Source organism: Mauremys mutica, chromosome 1, assembly GCF_020497125.1.
Source record: "Mauremys mutica isolate MM-2020 ecotype Southern chromosome 1, ASM2049712v1, whole genome shotgun sequence".
Lineage (NCBI taxonomy): Eukaryota > Metazoa > Chordata > Testudines > Geoemydidae > Mauremys > Mauremys mutica.
In genome coordinates, this window is record NC_059072.1 from 243295038 (window position 1) to 243320300 (window position 25263).

The following is a 25263-nucleotide window of genomic DNA, read 5'->3' on the forward strand; positions in this document are numbered from 1 at the left end:
CACGATGCCTTTGAGAGAGGCTTTAACCTCAAACGGTCAACTCACTATGCTTTATGTCCCCTTCACTAGCAGTGATTTATATAATTGGAAGCACCAGAATCCCCCGTTTTCGGAGGATCCAGCCCCGCTAACGGCAGTATTCGAGACCTTAATCTCGGCCCATAATCCTACCTGGGGCGATATGAGAGTAGCTTTAAATACCCTACTCACTGCCGAGGAAAGGCGTTTAGTCTTCTTAAAAGCCCGTGAACAGCTAGAAGAGACAGAAAAAAACGCAGCCAAGCTGGCAGAACTATTGCCAGAAAGCCCTCCTGATTGGGGGCATGGTAGCGATGACTTAGATAAGCACCGCAACTATGCCGCCGCTGTAGTACAGGGCATGAAGCGCTGTATTAGAAAAACGCCAAATTGGGCTAAGCTGTATAATGTTCGACAGGAAAAGGGTGAGAATCCAGCTGCCTTTTATGAACGTCTGTGTAACACTTGTAAGAAATACACAGACCTTGATCCGGACAGTGCCAATGGAAAGCAGGTGTTGATTCCCCTCTTCATTGGACAATCTTATGAGGACATCAGGAAAAAGTTGCAAAAATTGGAGGGGGCATCGGGTAAAAATATAGGGGAGCTTTTAGAGATTGCAATGAAGGTTTATGATCGCAGAGACGATGAGGAACGAAAGAAAGGGGCCCGCGTTTTGGCACTGGCCCTAAGGGAGGGAAATGAGGAGAAGAGGGACAAGGCTAAAGGACGACCGGGGCCACCGGGTAAGAGTAGGGGAAAGGGTCCCCGTTTAGGGCGAAATCAATGTGCTATCTGTAAGGAGGAGGGACATTGGAAAAACGAATGCCCCCGGCGACATGCCAAAGGAAAAGAGTACACGGACAGGGTTTTTCCCTCCCCCGTTTACTACAACGGTACAGGACTTTCGGGAGAGGGATCTTCCCCATAGGGGGGCCGGGGGACCCAGCGGCCCCTCCTGGCAGCACAAGCTGCCAGCTTGGATCCCACGGTAAAAATTAAAGTGGGGGGCCGCCCAATTGAAGCCCTAATCGATACTGGGGCTACCCTTAGTTTACTCCCCCTCAATAAGGCTCCCCGGGGTAGAGCTCAGGGACGTGCTGTTGTTCAAGGGATTGAGGGACAGACTACAGCTTTGGAGAAAACTCTCCCTCTCCTAGTAAAAGTCGGGGACCAACAGATCTCTCACCAGTTTGTCTGCAGCCCCTCCTGTCCCATAGCGCTGCTCGGACGAGACATCCTTACTAAATTACAGGCGGAAATCTCGTTCGAGAACGGAACCATAGAAGTTAGACTCCCGAAGCGGCAAACCTCTAACTACCAGATGGCTCTCATAAGTGCTAGAAATCACTCCTCGGAATGTCAGGAGTGTGCCGAGAACCAGCTGCCGGGGGTTAACTCTGAAGTTTGGGCGGAGGGGGGAGGGGCTGCCCGAGCTAAGAATGCTGTACCGGTACACATTTCGCTTAAGGAGGGAAGCAGCCCGGCCCGAATTCGACAGTACCCCCTTAAGTTAACCATTCGGATCGGGCTGAAACCTCTGATTCAAAAGTTCCTGCAGTGTGGGTGGCTAAGAGAAGGCACATCCCCGTACAATACTCCGATAATGGGAGTGCCTAAGCCTAATGGACAGTATCGATTGGTCCAGGACCTGAGACAGATTAACAAGCTAATAGAAGCCCCCTACCCAGTTGTTCCAAATCCCCATACGATTTTAGGCCAAGTACCTAAAAACCACGGCTGGTTCTCGGTCATAGATTTAAAAGACGCCTTCTTTTCCATTCCCCTTGATTTAGAATCTCAAAAGTTGTTTGCCTTTGAATGGGAGGATCCGGACACCCACTACAAGGCCCAATATCTCTGGACCGTTGTCCCACAGGGGCTTACCTGTGCGCCTGAGATTTTTGGCAGCCAGCTAAAAAGGGATCTGGCCCCATTTCTAGCTAACCACCCTGCATGTAACATAGTGCAGTATTGTGATGATCTACTCTTAAGTGCTGAGACAGAGGCAGCCTGCAAGGAGCACACTATAGAGCTCCTTAATTACCTTGGGGAACAAGGATATAAAGTTTCAAAGGAGAAAGCTCAATTAGTTAAGCAGCAGGTCACCTTCCTTGGGTACCACCTCTGCCAAGGGAGCCGTAGTTTGGGTAAAGAACGGATCCAGGTTATACTTGATAGCCCTCAGCCCCGGAATCCACGAGAATTGAGGGCATTTCTGGGACTGACTGGCTTTTGTCGGCTTTGGATCCCTGACTATGGGGGAAAAGCCAGACCACTATATGAGTCCCTGACTAAGGAAGGTTTGCTTCATTGGGTATGGACCAAGGAAATGGAAAAAGCATTTCGAGAGCTTAAAGAAGCCTTGGTTCAGCCTCCTGCTCTAGCCCTCCCAGATTCCCGAAAGCCATTCACCCTATACGTACATGAAAGGGGAGGGGTGGCAGCTGGAGTCCTGTGCCAGAGGTCAGGACCAACCTGGCGACCCATTGGATACTATTCAAAAGTTTTGGACCCCGTCGCCAAGGGATGGCCTGCCTGTTTACGGGCCGTAGCAGCGACCGCCCTCCTCGTTCAGGAAGCCGAAAAATTAACCTTGGGTGGAGATACTGAAGTTGTGGTCCCCCACGGGGTGCCTCAGATACTGGGAACTGGTGCGGGGGAAAAGCATCTAAACCCCAGTCGACATACTAGATATGAAGTGGGGCTCCTGTTAGCTCCCAATCTGACCTTTAAGACAGTCAGTTCCCTTAACCCAGCCACCCTACTGCCCGATCCCCAGGCCTCCTCTGAGGCCGGTCCTATTCATGACTGTATTGAAGTATTACAACAAGAGACCAAACCCCGATCTGATCTTTCAGACCTGCCCTGGCCTAACCCCGATGTTGAGGGATATGTCGATGGGTCTAGCTATGTGGTAAATGGCAAGCGATTTACTGGGGCGGCGGTGGTGATTAAGGATAAAGGGATACACAAATTTAAACTCAGCCCCAACTTATCTGCTCAAGCAGCGGAACTAGTGGCTCTCATTGAGGCTCTCCGCTTGGGAGCCGGGAAAACCCTTAATTTGTATACTGACAGTCGGTATGCCTACATGGTAGTGCATGCACATGGGACTCTGTGGAGAGAAAGAGGGTTCATTACGGCCTCAGGCCAAAAGATTGCACATGGGAGCCTCATTAAAATGTTACTCGAGGCCCTAATGCTCCCTCTCCGGGTTGCCGTGATACATGTGCGTGCCCATGGGAAAGCCCCAGAGGCCGAACAGCGGAGGTATAATCAGCTGGCTGACCAGGCCGCGAAGGAGGCCGCCCGAGATGGGGCCCTATGGCTTCTTATGGTTCAGGACACGGAGGCTAAAACCCCTCCTCCCCAATACACGGCCGAGGAGATAGGTCAAGCCCAGGCTGCGGGAGGCCGGCAGGTTTCCTCTGGATGGTGGAGACTGCCTGGGGGAGAGATTTTTGTCCCCAGGCCAGTACTCCAGGAAATCTTCCGGCTCGTACATAAAGAGGGACATTTGGGGTCTGGGGCAATGGTTGATTTGGCCGCCAGATCCCTTAAGGGGCTAGGTATGCACATGGAGGCCCAGAGAATTGTTAATAACTGTACCGTCTGCCAACAAACTAACCAGAAGGGATGTGGCCCTCCTGCCCCGATGGGAGGCCGACCATGGGCTATGTTCCCTTTTCAAAGGTGGCAGGTTGACTTCGCTGAAGTGCCCCCTTGCAGGGGCTATAAATACCTGCTTGTATTTGTTGATCAACTTACCGGATGGGTGGAATGTTACCCCACCCGGCATTGTCAGGCCCGGGCTGTCACTAAGGCCCTGGTACAAGAAATACTTCCTCGTTTCCATCTCCCCGAAGTAATTGAGTCTGATAGGGGAAGCCACTTTGTTTCACAAGTGGTCCAGCAGGTATCCCAGGCTCTCGGCATACAGTGGAAACTACATACACCCTGGAGGCCGCAGAGCTCGGGTCAAGTGGAAAGGATGAATAGAACTCTCAAAGATACTCTCACTAAAATATGCACAGAATCTAATTTAAAGTGGCTCGATGCTTTGCCACTCGCCCTCACCCGCATTCGGAGGGCCCCGCGAAAGGGTCTTAAACTTTCACCCTTTGAGCTGGTCTTTGGGTTTCCTCCCCGAGTACTCATCCCAGGGTTCCGGGAGGACGTAACCTGGGAAGTGGGAAATGACTTACTATGGAAACAGGTTTCCGGGTTGCAATCTGTTTTGTTACAGCTGCATCGGTACGCGGCGCCCTTCCAGGCCCTTCCCTTGGACCAGACCGTGCATCCATTCCGGATCGGTGACCAGGTCCTTATCAAAAAGTGGAAGCGTGACCCTCTCACGCCGAGGTGGGACGGTCCACACACTGTTTCGCTCATCAGCCAAGCCGCGGTTAAAGTCCTCGGGAGCGACAAATGGACACACCACACACGGGTTAAGCGGTTCCTGAACCCGAACCTGGAAGCCGACTCAACAGAAGAGGACATCAGCCCTCTGTCCGCCCCGGCTCCGGAGGCCCGGGGTGGCACGGGCGAAGACACCGTCTGGGAATATCAAGGACTAGACGGACTAAAAGGATTGTTTAAGAGAAAACGATGATGCATTTACTATTAATACTATTGTTTGTATATTCACACTGTTATTCTGATTGGGAGAATAGGTTTGTGCAACTAGGGGAGACAATAGCTAATTCCTTTAATCTTAGCAGCTGCTGGGTTTGTGGGGGTCCAAGGGATTGGAATGAGTGGCCTTGGGTAGCCCAGCCAGTGCAAGCTAAATGGTGGATTAGTAATTTGAGTATAATCCATGATGGAACGGGACATTGGACTGAGGATAGCAGTCCTTGGCGCCTCTATTCTTCTGGAGTAGGGATCCTTTGTCTCAATCGGACGCGACAAGAGGGGGTGCATGTGGGAGAAAGCCGATGTGACTGGACCCTATCCCTAGGATATGACTGCTACGATCACCCTAGTTGCCATACGTACGATTGTTCTAAATATCAAGGACGATGGAATCACACCCACGTGAAACTCACTAATCATAGCTGGGTACAGTGTTCTTTCCAACATCATCGCAGCGAGGGTTGTAAGGCAGTAGCAGGGGATCATTTCTTTGATTCCCTCTTTATAAGCTGCCAGCGCGATAATACTGTCAGTAAGGACCATGTGGTACGCTGGTATCAGTGGGCATGGCAGCACCTTAACGGAACTCGGGTAACCCATTTTAACCATTTCTGGTCTACGACCAATAGCCCTAAATTCGGCTGTAATTGTGCTTGGAGGGAAGGGGCTGGGGCGTGGAAATGTGACTATTGTAATCCCGACGGCACGTCCATCGTCCTAGGGGGTCCCCTAGAAATGGGTAACTCTTTATACTATGAAGAGCCGGGCCCCGAAGACGACCCCGAAACCTGGGAGGGCCCCTTTGCAAAAGGAAAATGGGCCCTAAAAGGCCATTACTGGATATGTGGGCAATACGCTTATCGAAGATTGCCTCCAAATTGGTCAGGAATATGTTATGTCGGGTACATTAGGCCCTTGTTCTTTCTACTACCCCAGGTGCAGGGAGGCAAATTGGGAATTAAGGTATATGATGATCTGATTAGGGAAAGGCGGTCTGTGGATTCTTCATTGACCGCTGGAAGCTCCCAAACGTGGGGAGCTCAGGAATGGCCCCCTGAGAGAATTATAAAACATTATGGACCAGCTACATGGAATCCAAATGAGTGGATCGCAGGGGCAAGGGAGCCCATTTACAACTTAAATCGGATAATTAGGCTGCAAGCCATTCTGGAAATAATAACTAATCAGACGGCTGAGGCTCTTGATCTCTTAGCCGATCAGTCCACTCAGATGAGAAATGTGATCTATCAGCACCATCTAGCTCTTGATTATTTGTTGGCAGAGGAAGGGGGAATCTGTGCAAAGTTAAACGAGTCTAATTGCTGCTTACAAATAGATGATAATGGAAAAGCAGTAAAGCAAATAACAAAGGAATTGAGGAAGTTAGCCCACGTCCCGGTCCAAACCTGGGGTGGGTGGAATACGGATTGGTTTACGTCCTGGTTGCCGCAACTAGGATGGCTGCGAGAAGGTTTTCTTCTCTTTGTGCTTTTCATTACAACCCTATTAACCCTAGCTTGCTTCGCTCCCTGTGTAGTTACCTTGGTCCGACGAGTGGTAAATCGAATGATACATCAACAAATGGTGGCTATGTATCGGCCAATAAAGGCTGAGGATTGGGGACCATAAGGCTCTCAAATTGCTTTTTAGGGGGGAATTGTTAGACAAAAGGGCCAAATATATGCTTAGGTTAGCATGTGCTCGTATATTTATCATTTTCCCTGCCTGTTTTTCTAGTAGCTATCCATGTCTAAAGTTACATGGACACAGAATATGTATAATGTATACCTATAAAGGGAATGAGTTAAACAGATGTGCCTGCCCATGGGAGAGGATGTGAAGAGAGGGGAACCATAATAGAAGGAATGCGGGGGAAAGGGGGGGGGGAAGGCGAGTAGATGGCCCCTAATTTCTACCAGACACAAACTTAAAGAATGCATAGGTTAGCAGAATTAAAGAACGCATAGGTCAGCAGAATTCGACACGCTACATTGTTTGGTCGTAGGTATAAAAGGACATGCTTTTTGCCTGTATGACGTGCTCCTTCTCAGGCACGAGCCGAGAAAGACACCCGCTCAGCTGACTGAATAAAGAATCTGGTAACCGTCCTCCTGTCCTTCCGTGCCTCCTTGGGGTAATTGGGAAAGCTCCAGGGAGAACGAGCCTATTTGGCTAACAAGACTATATGCCAAAGAACAAAAAGAAGTTCTGCAATTCCTCCTGTGAACTGATTACATTGATATAAATACAAAATCATAGGAAGGGATTGAAACAAATGCAGCTTCTGTGTGGAGGGAGGGGAATCCTGCAACTTTAATGCAATTTTCCTATATACTAGAAATGTAATAGGTAATATATGTAGGTGATTACACAGGTACTCCTGATATGCCTATCTACCCGACTAATTACCTGCCTGATATTAGAAGTAATTGTTGCAGGTTTTTTTCAATTTACCCAGATCTGGAAAGCTCTGTTTGTTGCTATGGAAACACTCCCACCTCTATTCCTCTATACTGAAGCAATAGTTCCCCTCCCAGTTGCTATAGTAACAGTTTGCAACAGGTTCCTCTTCACACAACAGCTGCTCTTCCTCTCTGCATTGCAGCTTTGGTCCTCACAGCTGTTAATTGCGGTTATTATGCTGGAATCCACCAGAGTTGTCTAACTAGAACCTACTACCCAGGTTCTTCGGCTGTTCTTAGCTATATGTATCTCAGTACTGCTGAAAACAGCTCAGAGAGGGAAGCCAAGAGCACTCGTTATATGTGACACGGGGCAGGATACAGATACTATTTTTAATTATGACATATTATATACTACAGGTGAAATTCACCTGTAAGCAAAGGGCCAAAATAACGCATATGCACAACTTAAACCCCATATCATGATATCAGTGATGCATAGGCCTATGCTGGCCTTTCCACCCAGGGTTGAATGCTAAATGCTCTCCAACCATAGGCTTTCTCCACTGCAAAGTATATAAAGTCCACAGGGTCCCAACCCCAGTCTCTTTTAAAAAGGGCAGTTTTCAACATGGCTAGCCTTGATGGAGCCATCTTCAACTGACTTAAGCTGCTTAAACTATAGAGATCATGGTCAATCTGATTAATTGCTGACCTCTGTAAGCATAAGAGAAGACAAATTGAAATCTAAAGGCCAAATTTTGCACCAGCACTCTATTTTCCTCACTGGCACAACCCTGGATTTACACCAGTTGGATAGAAATAGAGTTTGGCCCTATTTTTGTTGCTCTAGTCCATATTTCAATACAATAACAGGAGATCTTTGTTTTATAATAATGTTTTATCTCACCAATGTCTCTAAAATATATTTCATAACACACCATGGTGAATGTTTGTTTCAAAAGTGGGGCATGAACCAGTTCATAACATACAATTCAGTTGCCCACAAGAGCAGAAAAAATACCATCACAGTTTTATCATCAATTAGCTTATTTTGAATTACACGTACCTTTCCTCCCCATCACCACTGTCACAGTTTCAGAGTGACTCCACCTGTGTCCCCCCACTGTGGTGCCTCAAGGGAACCCACTTAAGGTTTCAGGCTTTGTAGGCATCACCCCTCTCAGGTGGAGACCCACATTTCTCTCCCTCCAGATCGGGTGCTTAGCCTTGCAGTCCCTGTGCACCTCATTGTGCTCTCCCCAGCAAGCCAGTCTGCCTAATGGCCAGCACTCATATAATGCTTTCTCTAAGAGGACAAAGAAAAGGGTTTTTACCAGTGACTGCTTTCTTCGAAAGCAAAGGACAGTAAAGCAAAAGCATCCCAGAGAAAACATATACAAAGCAATAAAAGGATTTAGATGCTCACTAAATATACCAGGAATCGCCCATCTTCCTGGTATATTGGGGAGTCTTGTAGTCCAAAAGCCTTTCCACAAGGGTGGGGGCTGCCCTAGGACCAAATGTCTCATCCATTTGCTGAATCGAAAGAAACACCCTTAGTCTGTTTAAACTCAACCTTTCATACCTAACGTCTTGCTTTATATCCCTCCTGTTCACCAGGAGGTTAAGCTTCTGAGGGTGGGGATCTACTACACAGCTAGCCTTGGGATTTTACCTTAATCAGTCAGAGCGATTCCAGATTATGTCCCTCACCTATCACCCGCCCCAAGAAACAGACAAATGCACATCACCCGTATCGATTCAAAGGGCTATGAATACATTACAGCTCGTTCTGTCTGGCCCATATCAGTATATTTGCTTTTTGAGGTTTTCATGTTTTAAACATTAAAATACAACGTGGTCCATAAAGATACTGTATATGGTTGCAATATCTGTCACTCCCACCCCAAAATCAGCTAGAAATCCAAGAAAATGATGGTTGAAACTGGGCTTGTGAGTTGCTCTTAGACTTTTTGGACTTGGTGATCTTTCCCTGAAAAACGAAATTAGGTTTGAAGTAGTATCTGACATAGGCCACTGAACGAGGTTTTAATTATCTGTCTTGGTAAGAGAAGCTCTTCCCTCCTGATAAATACATATAAGCCAGTTGCAATTAGAATGAAGAAGGTCAGCTGGTTGAATAGTTGCTTTAATAAAGTTCCTCTCTGTGTCTTCACAGAAAGGAGAACAGTCTTCAGAGGTGACTTTCATAATGGAAAGTTACATTACCAGACTGAGGAAAAACCAATGAAAAGACACTAAAGCAAGAGAATGTCTAACACTTAATTTTTTGTTTCAGATTCATTTTCCCTTGTTTCTCTAACAACATGCAGCTTCAGAGTACTTCAGAGGGGCACTGGACTGATGAATCGTTTGGGGGAACACACTGAAAAAAATGGGGACTTTTAAAGCTGTTTTTTATTGTGATTTTGTAGTCCTTGATAGTAAGCCAACATTAGTTATTCTTACTCACTGAAAGAGATTTCATGTCCTTCAAAAGGCTTCTAGGAGAAAGAATTTGGATAGGAGTGAGTGCAATACAGCTGAATGCAGCTAAAATTGAAGATGGTTTGCTGAGTGGTCGCATTTTAATAAACGAACACGAAACATAAAACTGCAGTAGCTTGGCAGCTGAAGTAGGCAAGGGCAGGTTTTTCCACATTGTGAGAACTTTTGTTTCAACAAGTCAACAAAAAGAATTTCAAATAAGTCAGAAAGTTTAGTAAAAAGAGGGCAAGCCGCACAATTGTCGATAGATCACCTAATCACCATAGTAATTTTTTCCTAGCCTAGCATTAAAAAAAAATCTTAAATCAATAACTTAGAATAACAAAGACAGGAACAAAGAGACATTTAAAACAAATTAGTAAGAACTGAAATGTAATACTGTTAAATCTGGAAATAATCCTGATAGCCACAAGTAATGAAACTGAAAACAGGATAACAAGCTGAGGAAATTAATTATATGTGTTTAAAAACTACTAAGTAGATCAAAAGATCACTTAGATAAATGGAAAACAGACTGAAATGATCCAGATGAATAACACACAAATGGAAGCCAATGATCAAAATGTAACACCTGCTGCCACAAATGACATATATGCTGGAAATATGTTAATATCCTGGAACAGCAACCAACTCCTACTAGGGATGTGAATATTAAAGCAACTAATCACAAACAAGCTCCCCTTCCTGACAGTAGCCTTTTAACAAATATGTTCAGGTGTTTGTAATCTGCGCACCAGCTGATAAGGAAAGAGAACAATCAGAATCTCATAAAAACAGAGGGTAATGTGTGACTAAACTTTATTCCTAGAATTGTGAAATTAACAACGCCTACAAATGCTGGATAAACAAGATCCAAATTCAGTTTAGATCAATCTATTAAAATATAGAAAAGATTAAAACAGCTCTGCCTCAGAATCCTCAACTTTCATTATAGTCTAGGCTGGTACCACTACCTATTCAGAATGCCCAATGCTTCCCATTATAAAACCCTGTTTTCAGTTGGATGTATCTTTGCCAAACTTTAACCACTTGCATAGAAATTTTCCATGTCAGAGATCTGCGTGAGGCTAAAATATTTTTGAAAATGTCAAGCATAATGGTTCAGCCATTTCTGAGAATGAGGCTAGGGAAAATAAGTTATTTTGCCCACATTAAAATATTCTGGTGATTTTTTTTAAGACTGTCTACTGCCCCATGCTCAAAGAGTCCTATAAAAATGGGGAAACTAGGTTAAATTACAAAGGATGAATATAAACAAATAACACAATAATGTAGGGAAAAAAATTAGAAAGGCCAAGTCACAAGGCGTGATGAAGCTGGCTAGAGACAAAGGATGACAAGAAAACATTCTACAAATACATTAGAAGCAAGAGGAAGACCAAGGACAGGGTAGGCCCATTACTCAATGGGGTGTGGGGTGGGAACGATAATAAAAAATGTGGCAATGGCAGAAGTGCTAAATGATTCTCTTGTTTTGTTTTTCACCAAAAAGGTTAACAGTGATTGGGTGTCTAACATGGTGAATGTCATTGGAAATGAGGTAGGATCAGAAGCAAAAAGAGGGAAAGAACAAGTTAAAAATTACTTAGAGAAGGTAGATGTCTTCAAGTCACCAGGACCTGATTAAATAGGCCCTAGAATACTCATGGAGCTGACTGAGGAGATATGTGAGCCATTAGTGATTATCTTTGAAAAGTCATGGAAGACAGGAGAAATTCCAGAGGACTGGAAAAGAGCAAATATAGTGCCAATCTATAAAAAGGGGAATAAGGACAACATAGGGAATCCCAAACCAGTCATCTTAATGTCAGTACCCAGAAAGATAATGGGGCAAATAATTAAGCAATCAACTTGCAAAGCCCTAGAAGATAATAAAATGATAACTAACAGCCAGCATGGATTTGTCAAGAACAAATTGTGTCAATCCGACCTAATAGTTTTCACTGACGGGCTAACAAGCCTTCTGGATAGGGGGAAGCAGTGAATGTGATATATCTCGACGTTAGTAAGGATTTTGATACTGTCTCACATGACTGTCTCATAAACAAATTAGGGAAATACAACCTAGCTGGAATTACTATAAGGCTAAGATTTAGTCATGGGCATTTTTAGTAAAAGTCATGGACAAGTCATGGGCAAAAAACAAAAATTCACGGCTCATGACCTGTCCATGACTTTTATTATAAATACCCCTGACTAAATCTTAGTTAATTCTGAGGCCACAGGACACAGCTGCTCTGGGGAGCTCCAGGGATCTGCTTTTGCTCAGGGGGGGGGCAGCTGGGGGGGGTGCAACCTGGGGTACTGGTGCTGGGGGGGGGGGGAAGGATGACCCAGGGTACTGCTGCTGCTTTGCGGGGGGGAAGCCCACGGTGCTGCTGCTGCTCTGGAAGCTGCCTGGGGCCACTCCAGCAGTAGCCGGTGAGGCTGGCCCTGGGGCTGCTGCAGTAGCTGCTGGTGCAGCTTGCCACAGGCCCCCCGAGCATCTCCTGATGCAGCTGACCCAGGCTCCGCGACCAGCTTCAGCAGCTGCTGGTGCACCCGGCCCCGGGGCTGCCCCAGCTGCTCAGGCGGCTCTCGGTCAGTTACACCAACCACTGCAGAAGCAGAATTCACAGAGGTCCCAGAAGGTCACAGAATCCGTGACTTCTGTGACCTCCATTACAGACTCGCAGCCTTAACTATAAGGTGGGTGCATAACCGGTTGGAAAATCATTCCCGGAGAGTAGTTATCAGTGGTTCACAGTCATGCTGGAAGGGCATAATGAGTGGGTCCCATGGGAATCAGTTCTGTTCAATATCTTCATCAATGCTTTAGATCAGGGGTTGGCATCCTGTGGCACACGGCTCGCCAGGGTAAGCACCCTGGCGGGCTGGGCCAGTTTGTATACCTGCCGCGTCAGCAGCCTCGGCCGATCGCAGTTCCCACTGGCCGTGGTTCGCCACTCCAGGCCAATGGGAGCTGCAGGAAGCGGCACGGGGGCCGAGGGATGTGCTGGCCGCGGCTTCCCACCGCCCCCATTGGCCTGAAGCGGCGAAGCGTGGCCAGTGAGAGCCACGATCAGCCAAACCGGCCAATGTGGCAGGTAAACAAACTGGCTCGGCCCACCAGAGAGCTTACCCTGGTGAGCCGCGTGCCAGAGGTTGTTGACCCCTGCTTTAGATAATAGCATAGAGAGTATACTGATAAAGTTTGTGGATGATACCAAGCCAGAAGGGGTTCAAAGTGCTTTGGAGGACAGGACTGAAATTTACAATGATCTGGACAAACTGGAGAAATAGTCTGAAGTAAATAGGATGAAATTCAATGAGGACAAATGCAAAGTACTCCACTTAGGAAAGAACAATCAGTTGCACACACACAAAATGGGAAATGACTGCCTAGGAAGGAGTACTGTGGAAAGGGGTCTGAGGGCCATAGTGAATCACTAGCTAAATATGTGTCAACAGTGTAATGCTGTTGCAAAAAAAGCAAATATCATTCTGGGATGTATTAGCAGGAGTGTTGTAAGCAAGACACAAGAAGTAATTCTTCCACTCTACTCTGCGCTGATTAGGTCTCCACTGTTTCCAGATCTGGGCACCACATTTCAGGAAAGATGTGGACAAATTGGGGAAAGTCCAGAGAAGAGCAAAAAAAATGATTAAAGGTATAGAAAACATGACTTATGAGGTAAGATTGGGGGAAAAATGAGTTGTTTAGTCTTAAGAAGAGAAGACTGAGAGGGGACATGATAACAGTTTTCAAGTACATAAAAGGTTGTTACAAGAGGAGGGAGAAAAATTGTTCTCCTTTATCTCTTAGGATAGGACAAGAAGCAAAGGGCTTAAATTGCAGCAAGGGCAGTTTAGGTTGGACATTAGGAAAAACTTTCTAACTTTCAGGGTGGTTAACGAGTGGAATAAATTGCCTAGGAGGTTGTGAAATCTCCAGCATTGAAGATTTTTAAGAGCAGGTTAGACAAACATCTGTCAGGGATGGTCTAGAGAATACTTAGTCCTGCCTTGAGTTCAGAGGACTGGATTAGATGACCTCTTGAGGTCCCTTCCAGTCCTACTATGTTATGATTCTATGCTTTTGAGCAGGGATTTGCAGTTTGGCATATAGATGGCTTTTTTTGTCAGGGATATGCCTTTTGCTGACCCTGTGAAATTCTGTCTACATTAGGCCACATGACTGAATTTTATCAGTGCTCTTGTAAATCCATAGGAAATTATACACAATAAATCTACATGAAAAAAGCATTATTAAGATCACAATGCTGAGTACTCCAAAGATTAGACTAGATTCACAGAACACCTGGGGGTGAGTAGTAGGACTCCCTTATAACCTTCAGCCCAGTGATTAGGGATGTGGAAGACCCCAGTTCAATTCCCTGTTCCTAATATGAAGAAAGGATTTGCACTTGGGTTTCCTACATTGCAGGAAACTGCCCTAACTACTGAGCTATTCTGTTATGTGCCTGTCTTGGTCTGTCCTCTTGAAGCTACCCACTCTTTATAAATGGATTAGTCATTGGAGCAGGGATTTGTACTTGGTCTCTAATATTCTAGCTGAACGCTCACACCCCCGGGCTACAAAATCATTCTCATTCGCATTCCTTGGCCCAGTGATTCATAACAAAAATGCATAGTAATTGGGCTAGGCCATCCCTGGTGTTTTGTGAATCTAGTCCTCCTTTGTTTTTGTCAAAAAAGAGATCCAAGTTCCCAGAAAAGAATTAGGAGTAAAGTAGACTGGTAAGTCTTTCTAGGAAAATAAATCTGGCCGCTCCCAGCTGACTGAAGTGAGATTCCAGGTTAACTTTCTCACCTGCATAAAACAGAGAATGAGATAGAGAACTAGAATAAAGAAACTTCCTTTAATGTGCAAAACTGTTGAGTGGCTAAGATACTAACACTTTTCATTGGGAAAAAATTAAGTTCACATAGTATATTTACACAGATTGACATTAAAACTCATGTTTAACCACAGTGGGATATGAGATACTACTGTTATTTCCTATTCTGTGTATACAGAAATAGATGTGATACCTCAAATACTGCAATGTGGTTACTGGTGAATTGTGACTTATAATAGCAATAACTTTGTAAAATATGGTTTGTTTGTTTTTTAGTTTTTTAAATATAGTGTATATTAATACTCTTGATAAATGTGTGTTTGACATGGATTAAAGTCCTATAATTGCAGGAAAATTTTGGGGTGGGAGGAATAAAACAGGAGGTGCTTTCTGAAAAAAGTAGAAGTAGTTTTAGTTTTGTGTTTTTTTAAAAGCTAGCATTTCCTGTAGAATCAGAGAGATTAAACTGTCCAAACTGTCCAACATGTCAACAGTAGCTCAGGGATACTTTAGCATTGCCTTTCCTCTACAGGTACCTTTGGAAGTCCTCACACTTGCTGAAGGATGAGCTGGCTGAGTAGTATCATTATTCATAATACCAGAACCAAACTAATACAGCCTTTTTATTTACCATGTCTGCAGACTGTAGACTGTTTTCCTCGTTTTTGCAAATAGATACTTTCTTTCTATAGCTATATTGACTTCACTTCTTCTGACCTGTTTTCATGTTAAGTGCAAACTTTGGCAGAAATGCTTTTCAATGGATCCCAAACCTTTTCAACTAATGTGAATAAATTTCTTTTCCCTTTCTTTGTAGGCTGAATATCTAAAAGCCTCAGGTATAGTATTTTTCACTATCCTCACGAAGCTAGTCATTGCAGACCTTTTCCCAGCCTGATGGTCTGTCTCCAGATACACTCCATTGTTCCTTTCTGCTTGGATAGAGAACATTATTTGTCACTTCCCTAGCTGTTGTTCACAAGCAGTCATTTGCATTCCTTGCGATAGCTATTTAACTTTTTAAATACACTCAAAGTTTCAGCTTCTATTGCTCCCTTTGTTGACCATATCCAGGACCGGCTCTACCATTTTTGCCACCTCAAACAAACAAACAAACAAACAAACAAACAAACAAACAAACAAAAAAGCCGCTCGGACTACCGCCCGAACTGCCGAAGCAAAATAAAACAAACAAAAAAAACCCTGTGCCGCCCCAAAAATGGAGGGAATGCCACCCCTTAGCATGCGCCACCCCAGGCACATGCCTCCTCCGCTGGTGCCTGGAGCCAGCCCTGACCATATCACACAATCTTCATTCAGTACATAAAGAAACATCTCAGATTCTGTACAAGTGACCAGTGTCCCCCCTAGTTGTTAGGCATGGCAGGCACTCCTCCTTTTGTGCCTCTTTCTGAAACACTTCAATGTTGATAAGCTTCATGATGAAGCAATCAGTAATAGTTATGCAGTAGCGATTTCCAACAAATATTCTGTATTGTCTACTATGAAGGAGGAGTGGACTTTAATTTGAGATTCCGTCACAGAGATTGCTGGAAAGCAACTGGAATTAATCAACGTTAAATAACAGATGCCATCAAATGATGGGAAAGAAAAAAAAAGAGGCACATTGCAGAAGGGATGCACTAAAAGGTCAGTCAAGTCAGCAAAGAGAGGATTGTAATCAATGGTGGAATAGTATGGCACAATGCATTTAGAAGTCTCGGAAACCTATGACCAGAAATGTGTATTTGACACTTTGAAAGCCCCAGTTGGGCATCTATTTTTGCAGCTTCTTCCAGATGAGGACAAAAATGGAGAATACTACCAGGATATTGATGCACAACATAAGAATTGGCATGAACATTTTTATGAATTAGTGATTCGCACCAAGATGTAAATTACAACGAAATCCAAAAATGAACCCAGCAGAAAACAGGGCAATGACATTAGAGGAAGTGATGCTTGTGGTCAAACAGTTATGAAGTGATAAAGCTCCTGGTCTTGACATCATCATAACTGCTAAAGAGTGGATGCCCAGATTAGTTCATTGGCTTCACAAAGTTGTCTCGAAAGCTTGGGAAATGCGTCACTTTCCAGAAGATTGGAAAAGGGGCGGCACCGTCCCTTTTTTTCCCCGAACAGGAGAGCAATCAGCTTGCTAAAATTATAGGGGAATAATACTGCTGTCAGTCCCAGGGAAGGTGTTTACAATCACAAAGCTGAACCAATTGAAATACTGTCTCAGCCCAAAAATGAGACAACCAGTATGGTTTCCACATAGGTCAATCTACAATCCATGCTATATACGCTCTGCAGGATGTTATTGAAAAGACTAGAGTGACAAAAGGAAGTTAACATCATGTTTATAGACTTTGCAGACTTTTTTGACTCAGTGCATTGATCAGCCTTGTGGATACTGCTAAGCCAGCATGGGGTGCCTGAGGACTCAGTGTGCCTAGTGGAGGAACTGTACCGCAGAACATTTAGCTGTGTGAGAGTCAATGCTTGCATTACAGTCTGGTTTTCAGTAGAAACAGGAGTACTTCAGGGATGCAATCTTTCACCTACATTATTTAATGTTCTAATAAACTATGTGATGACAAAGCTGATTGAGGCCAATGTAGAAGGTGTGAAATTTAAAGATTCATCTTTAGAGGATCTCAAGAATGAGGATAATATTGCCTTACTTGGAGAGACTACTGACCAACTACAACTAATGCTGATAAAGCTGCAAAAAACTGCGGAATCTATGGGACTTAACATCAGTGGTGATAAAAATCAAAGATATGCCTGGTTCCTATACAATAAAAATGAATGGCCAACACTGTATGCAGATTGCAATGACACTGAATGGGTGAATAGTTGTATCTGTCTGGGTAGTCAGTTGATATCAGGAGGTTCTAGATTCAAATAATTCATGCATCAGATTGATCTTGCGACAGTGGCATTTTGGCATCTTTAAAACCCTCTGTTTGGGTAGTGAGACGTCTGTGCGACAACTAAGATACAAGTGTTCAATACAATAGCGATGACAGCTTTGTTAGATGAAGACTAAACATGTCTGTTAAAAACAGCTGAGAAGAGGAAACAGTTTTCAGTGTCAAAAATTACAGTGTATTCCTAACATCCACTGGTTTGATTTTGTCACAAATAAAAAGGTAGGTAGATAATCCCAGCAAATTGCAGACACGCGCCAGTTGAGAATAAGATGACTGTAATGATAGGGTCATTTCCAACATACAGAAGAAGGTATGCTTTTACAGAGGTTGAAGGAAACAGAGCACAAGGCCAACCACAAATGAGTCTGGAAGATGTAATTTTGAGGCATTTAAGCAATCTAAATCCTCTCATACTGACTCTTGCTGAAGAAGACTTGCAAGCTACATCATAGCCAAGTGAATCTGCTGCTGCTGCTATGACCAATCAGCTTCTAATGACTTGGTCCTCCAGCCACATTACACATAGCCCACCCCTTTCAGGGTAAGCCAGTAATCCAAATAGTCCATCAATCGCCTGTTGGGCCTTTAAGTCTGACTCCAGACTCCCTAGTTCTTACCTCTGGTGTTCAGGGAGTTCAGTAGTCCTCCTTACCCATTATGTCCAGAGGTTTCCACACCACCTTCCTTGGTGAGCTAGTAGGAGAACTCTGACCCTCCCTTTCCTCTGGGTTCCAGTCCAGGGACACTCTAATGAACAGTCAAGGCCTGTCTATCTAGATCGTTTGCTGCCTCTCTGGGCTGCTGCCAGCTGCAACCCATCTTGGGCTTTTCCTAAAGCCTCTTCCCAGACTGACTGTGTATTGCCAGCAGACTCTCTAGATCTCTTCTCCAGCCTTAGTGCAGAGCCTCTTAGCACTTGCAGACATCCAGCTGCTTTTGCTTAAGGAAAGTTTTGTCCGCTCCCCTCTGACCCTGCAGAAATCTTCCTTTTCCCTGCAGGCCTCTCTGCAAGTGCAGAGAACCCTGGGTGGACTCCTCTCCTCCAGCTTACCTTCACCACTGCTCTGGACTCCCTGCTTCCAGCAGGGAAGCTCTGTTTGTTAGAAGTCCAAGTCAGCTCTCTGGGTCCAGCCAATTTTCTCTCACTGAGTGAGAGTCAGTAATCTGCTGCCCTTCCAGAAAACCTCCAAGCTGAGCTGGGTTCAGCCCTTTTAACCATTCCCTTCAGGCTCGGTACCTAGTGTAGACGTAGCAGGACAGGGCTGATTGAGCCAACAAGCTCTCATTAACCCTGTCTAGCCAGTGTGGGGTTGGTACACCTCATCACTGATCCTTTTATATTTTTATTCTTTATTGTTTGCTTGTTTTTCAGCCTATTCATTGCACTCTCCTATTTCTTGCCCTCAGAATTATACACAAGTTTGCCATGTAACATTTTAGTTTTCTTTTTCTCATATAATCCTAGTGATTTTCTTAAGCCCTCATAGCATGAATCTCCAACCCCCTTCATTTATATTTCTTATTGGCTTCTGGATAATGAGCCGACCTACTCTCTCTCTCTCCCAACCTGCTGGGAAACACAGTCTACACATTATGTAGAGTCTAAACTCACCCTGTTCCCAACTGTTTAGTTTTAAATACAGATAACAATAATAAAATTACAAAGTTTAACTCAAACCTTCATCTCAGGCTTGTTGCTCCTAGGGTTCCTCCTTCTGACCTTCTCAGCCCACATCCTAGATCCTATTTCCCACAGACAACTACCCCCACTTCCTTTAAATCTGTGTGTGGTAATGAGTGGAGCCCCGTGAAATTTTTTTTGTTTAGATTTTTCCATATTTTTTTTTAATTTTATTTTGTTTGATTGTGGGAAATCCTGAGGTGTTGGGGGGCCCTGGGAGGGCTGGGTACTATCCCCAGTGGAGTTATAGAGCAAACCCACTATGCACTCACCCCCAAGTGACAGTTCTTGTTCTGTGGGACTGGGCTCAACTCCATGCTCCTGTGACAAAGCCACTCAGGTATGGCCCCTCCAGCCCTCTTTCAGGATGGGAGGGCAGATGGGCCAAATTTAAGTGAGCTGCATTGCAACCTGGTGCACTGGGTCATAGTGCCACTCACTCAAAAATGCATGATGGAGAGGTGGATGGACCAAATCTGAGCAGTGATATGACCCCATGTGCCAGCTCTTAATGCCTGGAGATGAGAGCTGGGTCCAACCCCATGGGAAAAAAGCTGCACGAGCCACCTCTGAAGGTGAGGGGGTTTTTTGTTTGTTTTATTTCACTTTATAGGTTGTTTTTTGTTTTATTTTGCATTTGAATAAAACAATAAACTTTAGTAATTAGCCACCTGCATCAGTGAGTCAGCGTAAACCATATTATAATGTCCAGTGGGCTCCACACCCACTCAGAGGTGGGGGTGTTTCAGGCAACCACTGTCTGTCTATTGCATATACCTTCTCTAAGAGTCTCATCCAATGGCAATCAATTCTGTGATAAGACTTGATAGGGAAAAAAAGATTTCTTTCTCTCTTTCCTACTGCAGATGTGAACTTGATTTTAGAAATATGTAGGCCATAAAAAAACTGCTAAACTATTTACACTCTTATGTAATGACAAAGTACTATTGTGCTAGGCAATACTGTTGTCCTTCATGACTGAAGATGATGCTGACAATGAGTACAATTATGGCTAAAAAGGTCAATGTGTGAGTGGCAGTCCTTTCCACATCGAGTGCATATGTAGCTCGATATCAAGGAAGGAATTATATTCTGTGCCCTCTGAATCTGCCACTATTTTTGACTCAGCCTCTGTGCCTCAAGATCCATATGGTGATCAGTCTCAAACTGAGTGACCCTATCATTGACTGCTGCTTGCCAGCACTATCTGTCTGTTGCCGATGACTCCCAGTTGTTGGCAATGTCTGCACTGCTTCAAGTTATGCTTCTGTGTATCCTCAAAGCATTTCTTCTGGCTGCTACATGTGTGGTTATCCACTTTCAATTCGCCATACGGCAACTGCTTTGGCATTCTGCTGTCATCCATCCCCAACACATGACCAACCCAGTGTAACAGTGATATAGTAAGTATGGCTTCAATCCCTGTGGAATGGCTGTGTTCCAGAACCTCATTATGGGTAACTCTATCCTGACATTTGATGTGGATTATGGCATATGGATGTCATAAATGGTACTTTTCTAGGAGCTTGATGTGATGCCTGTAGTAGGACCAGGTCTAGCAGCCATACAACAAATTGGACAGTACAACCACTTTATAAATTTTTAGCTTGGTTTGATGCTTAATACCATGTTACTGCTAGACTCTGCCTGGTAGTCTGCCAAATGATGAACTGGCTTTGTTGATGTGACTTGTCATCTCCTTGTCTACAGTAGCATCATTCAACAATGTGCTGCCAGGATAGCAGAAGTCTGAACAGCATTCAGCTGTGTGTTGCTGATGGTGACTTTTGATTTTGTTTGTGGTTTCCCTTGCTCAGGTTGATATATGACTTCTGCCTTTTTCAGATTGATTGTGAGCCCATATCTTTTTGCAGACTCTGTGAAACTGTCCAAAATCAATTGTATTTCTTGTTGAGCATATGCCTCTAGAGCACAGTCATCGGCATCAGCAGCTCGTGAATAATTGCCTCAAAGACCTTTATGGAAGATAACACCTTGTTTGGGTTGAATAATTTTCCAGAGGACTGGAAACATATCCTGATACTAGCATTCAGATCTCTTGTAGCATCATCAAGTATTGCTGTATAGAAGAGATTGAACAGGATTGGACCAAGTATGTAGCCATGCTTAATACCATTAGTGATAGGAAATGGGTGAGACAGAACACCAATTGTGAAGACTCATCCAAGCATTCCATCATGAAATAGTGTCAGAATGTTGGTGAATTTTTCTGGGTAACCAACATTTCATAATAGCTGCCAAAGTCCAGGTCTACTAATGGTGTTAAATGCTTTAGTCAGGTTGGTGAAGACAATGTAAATATCCTGTTGCTGTTCTCTGCATTTCTCCTGCATGTGACTAGCTACAAATGTCTGTCATTCCTTGCATGAGCCTGAAACCACATTGTGACTCTGATAGCATGTGATTAGTGATGTTGCACAGCAGACAATAAAAGAGTACTCTGGCCAGAACCTTTCCAGTGATGGAGAGTAATGCGAGATGGTGTAATTGACACAGTATGACTTTTCACCTTTCATTTTGTATATGATGACAATGGTGGTATCTTTGAAGTCTTGAGGTATAGCTTCAGTACTACATATATAGAGAGTCCATGTGGTTGCCTCAGCAAGGTCTTACTTCCATACTGAAATATTTGACCAGCAATGCCATCAGATCCAGGGGCTCTGCAGTTCTTCATGGCACTAATTGCAGTGCTGACTTTGTCGTTTGCTTGGTTGGTACCATGGCAGTGTACAGACATAGAACAAGAGACAGTGTCTGCCCCAAAGAGTTTACAGTCTAAGTAGATATGACAGACAAAGGGAAGGGGATGGGGATGGTTTATACAAGACAAGAGAACAATGCAATGATGGCAAATGTCATGTTAGTTCTGCAGTCTTTTGTTTTTGTTTTGTTACTAAAAGCATTTCAGTAGGATTATGTTTGAAGTGAATTAGCCAGACAGAAAGACAAAGCAAGGGAAATATTGAAATAAGTCCCCAGTCAGTACATGGATAGAATGTTCAGAGTGAGAACTACATAAAGCAGTCTGATGACATCTGTGTCCTTTGGTCTCTGCTTGAACTGCTTTCTGCAGCTCTTGTGTCAGCTTCTGTCTGGCTTCTTCTGCAGTTTCTTTACCAAAGCCCACACAGATGGTGGGAGGGGCGCCACTGTATGGCTCCTAGTTCCCTCGGATGGGTGTCTCTCCCCTATACAGTTCTGGGTACATGGGGCACCCAGGGGAGAGAACCCCAGTTTAGTTGAGCACAAAAAGATGGTTATGTAGTTTAACACAAAGTGGGAGCTTATCCAGTTTGTAGTGCTTAGAGGATGAGACAGTTCAATAGGGTAATTCACTGGCCTCTGTCTTCTGAAAGCCCAGGAAGACATTCTGAATCAAATGAGAATACATTTAACATTTTGAGGCCTGATCTTGTAAAATGTATTTTTTCCCACAAGTCCCATTTAATTCCAAGGGATTTGAGGGAGTTCAGCACTCCCCCACTGAGGTCTGTGCAAAAATCAGACCCTTGATGCTATTACAAAACCAAGACAGTGTGATTAGCAATCCCTGCACAAGAGATCCATGAGTGGAAGGACAGAGAGGAGGAAGACTCTGTTTAGGAAATGGTTGGGTCTTAGATATAAATGTTGCAATTGGCTCAACATCTGATTGTGGATCCAAACCCGGATACTGAAGCAGTAGGGAAGATAACTGAAGTAGGAATCTGAAACATGGAGAGAGGTGATTTGGCCTTTCTTAGTGAGCTAGTTGGAGTCTGAGGTGGTGTGGATATGGACTCTGGAGATCTTTCCCACCTCAGTGTCCTGTCTCTTATGAGAGCAAAGGGATGTGGCTAGATATGATTGAGATGTGGGTCTGAAGAAACCTGGACTGGAACCATTATAACATGCAGATGACCTGTCATGCTTGGATCCAATGGCCTTTTCCTCAGATCCATACCTTGCAGTGATCCAGAGGTCTTATGTCTTTAGGTCTTGCATCTGCATGATGCAAATAGTTTGAAAAACTACCCGAGGTCTATTTTAATTTAGCCTTTCTTTCCTTTTGAACCAACGTACTTGGTTCTGGTAAGTTATCTGGATCCTCAGGGTCTTTCTCCAGTTTTGGTTATAATGGAGACTAACAGTTTTGGAGCTGGATCACTGGAAACTCCATTGATTTGAAACTGGAGGGTGGTGCTGAGGTGGAAGATTTCATTATTCATGCTTTTTTTGGATTGGGATATGCTCAGAGCCAATTTAGGTTTCCTACCGTTGCTTTTAGATCCATTAGAATTATTGGATCCCAGTGGCTTGACTGACAGGGGCCCCTTGTTCTGGAAGGGCTTGAAGTCTGTTCTGTCTCTCCCTCTGAGCTTAAGGAGCAAACAGGCTACAGATAGCCCAGTGTGCTGAGGGTGATTCTTACCTATGCATCACAGGCACCAAATGTGTGTGTCCAACACTGGGAAGACAGCTGGGCATGATGTGCACCTCTTAAACCCATACTTCTTAGCACCGGGCTATGCCATGCTGGAACTCATGAATATTCTACTTAAAGCTAAAGTCCTAATCTAAACGAGCCTAAAACTAACTATAAAAACTAAAAGGTAAAAGGGCACTTATCTAGCAATGGACCTGAGCGATCTGGAGAGGTTCAAGTCCTTTCACTTCTGTGGTTGGAAGGAATTGAAGTGGCAATGGGCACCACACTCTCCATGCCCTAAAAACACACTCAAATGCTGGGGGGGGGAGTGTGGGAGGAATGAGTGAGCACCCTAACAGTCATTGCAACCAGAAGTTTCCACCATCCCAGCAGCACTGGTTTGTGTATCCCAGGAGTGGGACTATGTAGAGGACACTCAAAGAAGAATGGAAATTACCACATCTGAGGTAGAAGCAAAACTCAAAGAGTTTAATGTGCTCAAATTAAGGGGACTGGATAATTTCCATCCCAGAACACTGAAAGAACTGGCACATGAAATTGCAAGTGCGGTAGCCAGGATTTATAATAGTTTTATCAAATCAGGAGTAAAACTGTATGACTGGAAAACAGCAAACGTAGTACAGTACCTATATTTAAGACAGGGGAAAAAGTTAACTGGACAACTACTTAGTTAGACCTCACTAATATGGAAATTTTCCAGGAAATAACTGACGACAGGAGGCAAATGTAAAATGGGATACAACTCAACATAGATTTATCAAGGGTATCTTATATAAGACTAACATGATACCTTTTTGTTGCTAAAATAACCAATATTTTAGAAAAGGGAAATGTGGTAGGTCTTTTCTATCTGGAGTTCGGTAAAGCATTTGACAGCATCCCATATAGGAAATTATCTGTTGAACAGAAAAATACGGGGATCAGTGCAAGAATTGTAAGATGGGTAAATAGTCGGCTTAAGGGGAATCTACAATGAGTTGTGCATAAGAGAACTGTTGGGCTGGAGGGAGGTTACTAATGGAGTTCTGCAAGGACTGGTTTGGGGACTGATCATATTTTTTGTATTAATGATCTTGGCAGAAAAATAGGAGTATGCTGATGACACAAAGTTGGGAGTCATTGTTAGAGTCAAGTTGTACAAAGTGCAAGGTCATGCACTAAACTAATAACAAAAATTTCTGCTATAAAGTGGGGCTCATCATTTGGAAACAGGAGGACCATGACCTGGATGTATTAGCTGATCTATGAGCCACCAATGTGATACAGCCATGAAAAATGCAAATGCAGTCCTAGGGAGTATCAGGCAAAGTATTTCCTGTAGAGATAGGGAAGCACTGATGCCATTGTACAAGGCAGTGGCAAGGCCTCATCTACACTACTCTATGTAGTTCTTGTCACCTATGTTTAAGAAACTTGAATTCAAACTGGAACATGTTCAGACAAGGACTATTAGGATGATCAGGGGAATGGAGGGCCTATCTTACGAGAGGAGACTAAAGGAGCTTCACTTGTTTAGCCTGACAAAACAAAGGCTGAGAGGGAATATGATTGTGTAAACCACACCTCCTTGGTGTGGTGTTCTGTCCCATCTAGTGGCACCAAGACTACATAGAAAGAGATTAATGAGTCTTCTCTACAGGCTTAGCTAACAGCAATATGGCTTTTAGCTCATGCAGTAGAGGCTCATGCACTAAGCTCCAGAGGCCCCAAGTTCAATCTGGCCTGCTGATGACCAGGTCTGTTGGTGTCACAATTGCTCTCTATAAATACATCAAGAGAT

The 25263-nt window shown here is 44.2% G+C and overlaps 2 protein-coding genes across 3 annotated transcripts in view; one reads left to right on the forward strand and one right to left on the reverse strand.

The window, feature by feature from the left end:
• GABRG3 (gamma-aminobutyric acid type A receptor subunit gamma3) overlaps nt 1-25263 on the reverse strand; it is a 544844-nt gene that overhangs the window by 252412 nt on the left and 267169 nt on the right. The window contains exon 1 of one of the 2 annotated variants that reach the window (XM_045005114.1): nt 24274-24380. The exons of the other annotated variant lie outside the window; for it this stretch is intronic. The gene's annotated coding sequence lies outside the window, so the exon portion shown is untranslated. Of the gene's footprint in view, nt 1-24273; nt 24381-25263 lie in introns of those variants that run through there. 2 annotated transcript variants of the gene reach the window in all.
• Nucleotides 443-4652, forward strand: LOC123363738. The gene has a single exon (XM_045005062.1). The coding sequence runs from the start codon at nt 1343-1345 to the stop codon at nt 4631-4633; it is 3291 nt and encodes a 1096-aa protein (XP_044860997.1). The 5' UTR covers nt 443-1342; the 3' UTR covers nt 4634-4652.

What these genes read in the sequence shown, in the direction of transcription:
- LOC123363738 (XM_045005062.1), top strand. Translation starts at nt 1,343, where the DNA reads ATGGCTCTCATAAGTGCTAGAAATCACTCCTCGGAATGTCAGGAGTGT.